The sequence below is a fragment of the Nerophis lumbriciformis genome, linkage group LG12, assembly GCF_033978685.3.
Source record: "Nerophis lumbriciformis linkage group LG12, RoL_Nlum_v2.1, whole genome shotgun sequence".
NCBI classification, from domain to species: Eukaryota; Metazoa; Chordata; class Actinopteri; order Syngnathiformes; family Syngnathidae; genus Nerophis; species Nerophis lumbriciformis.
In genome coordinates, this window is record NC_084559.2 from 16225646 (window position 1) to 16231651 (window position 6006).

A 6006-nucleotide genomic window follows, 5' to 3' on the forward strand; every position below is an offset into this window, starting at 1 on the left:
TTAAGTCAGTAACACTTTAGTATGGGGAACATATTCACCATTAATTAGTTGCTTATTAACATGCACATTAGTAACATATTGGCTCTTAATTAGTCATTATTAAGTACTTATTAATGCCTTATTCTGCATGGCCTTATTATACAACCAGTAAGCCATTAACTCAGAATTATTGCTGATTAGTAACCCTAACCCTAACCCTAATATGTTCCCCTAGTGTCCAAATAACTAAAACAAGTCGGTAACACTTTAGTATGGGGAACACATATTCACCATTAATTAGTTGCTTATTAACATACACATTTGCTCTTAATTAGTCACTATTAAGGCCTTATTATACAACCAGTAAGCCATTAACTAAGAGTCTTCCCTCAATAACCTCAGAATTATTGATTATTAGTAACCCTAACCCTAACCCTTATATGTTCCCCTAGTGTCCAAATAACTAAATTAAGTCAGTAACACTTTAGTATGGGGAACATATTCACCATTAATTAGTTGCTTATTAACATGCACATTAGTAACATATTGGCTCTTAATTAGTCATTATTAAGTACTTATTAATGCCTTATTCTGCATGGCCTTATTATACAACCAGTAAGCCATTAACTAAGAGTCTTCCCTCAATAACCTCAGAATTATTGCTTATTAGTAACCCTAACCCTAATATGTTCCCCTAGTGTCCAAATAACTCTAAATTAAGTCGGTAACACTTTAGTATGGGGAACATATTCACCATTAATTAGTTGCTTATTACCATAATATGTTCCCCATACTTAAAAGTGTTACCTAACTTTTTTTTTATCTTGATAGATTAAAAATTAACGCCAATGAGTTGACCGATGAACATTATCACATCATTTATTCCGAAAGTATAAATAACGACAAATAAAGATAGAATACTACAAACCCCGTTTCCATATGAGTTGGGAAATTGTGTTAGATGTAAATATAAACGGAATACAATGATTTGCAAATCATTTTCAACCCATATTCAGTTGAATATGCTACAAAGACAACATATTTGATGTTCAAACTCATAAACTTTTTTTTGTTGTTGCAAATAATCATTAACTTTAGAATTTGATGCCAGCAACACGTGACAAAGAAGTTGGGAAAGGTGGCAATAAATACTGATAAAGTTGAGGAATGCTCATCAAACACTTATTTGGAACATTCCACAGGTGAACAGGCAAATTGGGAACAGGTGGGTGCCATGATTGGGTATAAAAGTAGATTCCATGAAATGCTCAGTCATTCACAAACAAGGATGGGGCGAGGGTCACCACTTTGTCAACAAATGCGTGAGCAAATTGTTGAACAGTTTAAGAAAAAACCTTTCTCAACCAGCTATTGCAAGGAATTTAGGGATTTCACCATCTACGGTCCGTAATATCATCAAAGGGTTCAGAGAATCTGTAGAAATCACTGCACGTAAGCAGCTAAGCCCGTGACCTTCGATCCCTCAGGCTGTACTGCATCAACAAGCAACATCAGTGTGTAAAGGATATCACCACATGGGCTCAGGAACACTTCAGAAACCCACTGTCAGTAACTACAGTTGGTCGCTACATCTGTAAGTGCAAGTTATAACTCTCCTATGCAAGGCGAAAAACCGTTTATCAACAACACCCAGAAACGCCGTCGGCTTCGCTGAGCCTGAGCTCATCTAAGATGGACTGATACAAAGTGGAAAAGTGTTCTGTGGTCTGACGAGGCCACATTTCAAATTGTTTTTGGAAACTGGACGTCGTGTCCTCCGGACCAAAGAGGAAAAGAACCATCCGGATTGTTGTGGTGAACTACTTTGGCACGTGTTGCAGCCATGAAATTCTAAGTTAATTTATTATTTGCAAAAACAAAATAAAGTTTATGAGTTTGAACATCAAATATGTTGTCTTTGTAGTGCATTCAATTCAATATGGGTTGAAAATGATTTGCAAATCATTGTATTCCGTTTATATTTACATCTAACACAATTTCCCAACTCATATGGAAACGGGGTTTGTATTAACCGCGACATGTAAGTGTAAAAAAACAACAACATTATGATTAGTACATTTTCAGAATGTGCGTGTTCTATTTTTAAACAAAGAAAACAATCTGAAGTTGTCTTTATTTTTAAGTTATCAAAAGGGACAAACAGTAGGAAATGGATGGATGGATGGATGCTGTGACTTTAGCAGTCCGGCCCACTCGGGAGTAGATTTTTCTCCATCTAAAACGAGTTTGACACCCCTGCCTTACTTTTTGTTTTGCTATTATCCCAATGGTCGTGACAAAACAAGAAAAAGGGCCCCTATAAGCCAGACTTGGGGACCCCCCCCCCGACTATGACGTCATTAAAGACGCTCCCCCGCTCACCTGTGCATGCAGAAGTGCCACGCGAAGAACAAGGTGTCAAAAAGCAGCAGACACGCGAGAACCTCCGTGAAAAGCCGCCAGCAGGTCGGGGCGTGTTCGGGGAGCCCCGCGGGGCCACGCAGGGTCTGCAGCAGCGCGGTGACCGGCAGCACGGCGGTCAGGTAGCGGACCGCGATCCTCCGCAGACACGCCGACCACCGGGAGAGAGACGGCGGCGGCCCGGCGGAGATCCTCCACGCGTGGACCCGCGGACTGACGCCCGCCAAGACGTCCAGCAGCAGGAAAGGCGCGCAGAAGGCGACGTGGGTGAGGAAGGCGCCGCACGCCGGCAGGTAGGAGGAGAATAAGACGTCGTGGTGTTCGATCCTCAGGTAGTCCCACTGGCTTTGGAGCAGTGGCTCGACACGCTGCGTGGAAGATGCGCTCATCACCGGACCTTCACATCCTCTTCTAAACGTCGAGCCTTCTGTTTTAAATGCTTTCTGTTTCTCTTTTAAATGCTTTCCCTTGTCCCGACACGCGTCTTTACGCAATGACTTCTGGACCGAGAGTGACGTGATGTTGCGCCATCAGATCCACGCAGAAAGTTAGGGGAGGGGCACGTGGCACACAGACCTCACCCAAGTTCAGGGGAAGTCTCTCACTTTTTTTCATTTCTCCCCAGACATGATGTTTTAGACCAGGGGTCCCCAAACTTCGGCCAACGTCTGGAATCCGGCCCGCGGGATGAAAACAATTTTAAATGTAAAATTTAAGTAAAACTTAAAAGTTAAAGACATAAATAATAACATTAAAAAAAAAAAAAAAAAAGGATTTATTTTTTCATTATTATTTTTGAAAATCCATCCCATCCATTCATTTTCTACCGCTTGTTACTCTCGGTGTCTCATAGCCGCTCAAGCAAATCATATTGTCTAAAAATGCATTTTCCCATCGATAACGTGACATCATCGCGCTCGCGCCGCAGTGTGTATATATATATATATATATATATATGTATGTGTGGGAAAAAAATCACAAGACTATTTCATCTCTACAGGCCTGTTTCATGAGGGGGGGTTCCCTCAATCATCAATCTCCTGATGATTGAGGGAACCCCCCTCATGAAACAGGCCTGTAGAGATGAAATAGTCTTGTGATTTTTTCCCCACACATACATATATTGCGCTCTACTACGGTATCGAGCACTATTTTTTGGATAACCTTATTAAGACATATATATATATATATATATATATATATACACATTTATATATATATATATATAAATATATATATACTGCGGCGCGAGCGCGATGTCATGTTAGCTATACGTTTGTGTATATATATACCGGTATATATATATATATATATATATACATACATACATACGTATAGCTAACATGACATCGTGCTCGCGCCGCAGTGTATATATATATATATATATGTGTATATATACACACTGCGGCACGAGCGCAATGTCACGTTATCTAGATGTATATATATATATATATATATATACACACACACTGCGGCACGAGCGCGATGTCACGTTATCTAGATGTATGTATATATATATATATATATATATATATATATATATATATGTATATATATACTGCGGCGCAAGCACGATTGTCACGTTGTCTATATGTGTATATATATATATATATACATACATACACTGCGACCGCGATGATGTCACATTATATGTATGTATGTATGTATATATATATATATATATATATATATATATATATATATATATAAACATGCACCTGGGGATAGGTTGATTGGCAACACTAAATTGGCCCTAGTGTGTGAATGTGAGTGTGAATGTTGTCTGTCTATCTGTGTTGGCCCTGCGATGAGGTGGCGACTTGTCCAGGGTGTACCCCACCTTCCGCCCGATTGTAGCTGAGATAGGCTCCAGCGCCCCCCGCGACCCCAAAGGGAATAAGCGGTAGAAAATGGATGGATGGATATATATATATATATTTCACGCGAGCGCGATGATGTCACGTTATCTAGATGTATGTGTGTATATATATATATATATATATATATATATATATATACATACATACATCTAGATGACGTGACATCGCGCTCGTGCCGCAGTGTGTGTGTATATATATATATATATATATATATGTACACACTGCGGCGCGATGACGTCACATTATAGTTTTGCCTGAGCCGCTAGGAGACACAGAGAGTAACAAGCAGTAGAAAATGGATGGATGGGATGGACTTTTAAAAATATTAATAATAAAAAAATGTATACTTGTTTTATAATTGTTTTTTTATTGTATTTTTCTTTCTTTTGGGACTTACACACATGCTTATGTGTGCTATGGCTATGAGGTTTTTTTCTTCATTGGCCTCAGTCTGGACCCCCTCTCCAGGGCCCAGGCTTAGACTGAAATTTTTCCCCCTCACCACTCCCTCCCCAGCGTTTACCTGTTTCTCACCTTTTTTGTAAGGGGCGCTGGAAGTTGGCAGACCCGTCAGCGATCCTGTTCTGTCTCCCTGTAATGTTTGATCCTGTTCTGTCTCCCTGTAATGTTTGTCTGCTCTTGAATGGGATTGTGCTGAAAATATTAAGTATTTCTGATTCTGATATATATACATATATATATATATATATATATACACATACATACTGTACATATATATACAAACAGAAAGGCGGCATGAGTTCTTATAAAGTCAGTGATTATACGTCAGTACGGAACTTGTTTTGTCAGCTTTTTAAAAAATAAATACAAAAATATTTTGTTGAGGGTGAATTTGTTTAATAAAGACATAAATCACCGCAGCTGGACATTTTTAGAGACGTAAATATGTAAGAGCAATACAATTATAAACCATTACTGAAATATTCAGCTTTTAAGTCCAAGCAAATCAAAAATGTCCTCTATTTAAGGAAAAAAAAGATCCTTCCAAGTCAATTTATTCGTTTAAACATCATTTTATTACCGTAGGTGTATTAGATTTTAGCTCTGTTAAACAGACATTGGTGGGTCGGTATGACCTTGGTACACAATCAAGAGACCATCATGGATGTCAACACTGAGGCTTTGAAACATTATGTTGAAAGGGCAACAATAATGTAAAGGAAATCCATATTAGACTGAACAAAGACATCCTCTAATCTTCTGGAATTAGATTTGGCCGGTTGAAAGCTTGCTAAACTGGACGGCAAAGTCCTTTAAGAGAACATCTCCTGATCCAAAGCATATTGTGGAGGCATCTAACGTCTATCTGACATTGTTGTGATTAGCTGCTAAAAGAAAAAACACTTGTATTTATTGATGTGTCCAGGGTGTACCTCTGCTTCCACCCGAGGGCAGCTGGGTTGGCTCTGGCCCAACCACAACCCCAAGAGGGACAAGCAGTAGACAATTGATGGATGGAAGATGATGAGAGAAGTAACACAATGTAAATGCTAAACTGACTGCTCATGTTTTTTTCAAGCTCAAGTTTTTTCCATCCATCTTCCGCTTATCCGAAGTCAGGTTGCGGGGGTGGCAGCCTTAGCAAAGAAGCCCAGACTTCCCTTTCCCCAGCCACTTCGTCCAGCTCTTCCCGGGGGATCCCGAGGCGTTCCCTGACCAGCTGGGAGACATAGTCTTTCCACCGTGTCCTGGGTCTTACCCTTGG

The 6006-nt window shown here is 39.7% G+C and overlaps 1 protein-coding gene across 1 annotated transcript in view; it reads right to left on the minus strand.

Moving 5' to 3' along the window:
* The window catches only part of LOC133623035 (cholesterol 25-hydroxylase-like), a 9730-nt gene extending 6838 nt beyond the window's left edge, over positions 1-2892 (minus strand). The window contains exon 1 of the mRNA XM_061985951.2: positions 2362-2892. Within this exon, the coding sequence (XP_061841935.1) occupies positions 2362-2789 (428 nt within the window). The 5' untranslated portion in view covers positions 2790-2892. The remainder of the gene's footprint in view (positions 1-2361) is intronic.
* Between the last annotated feature and the right edge of the window lie 3114 nt (positions 2893-6006).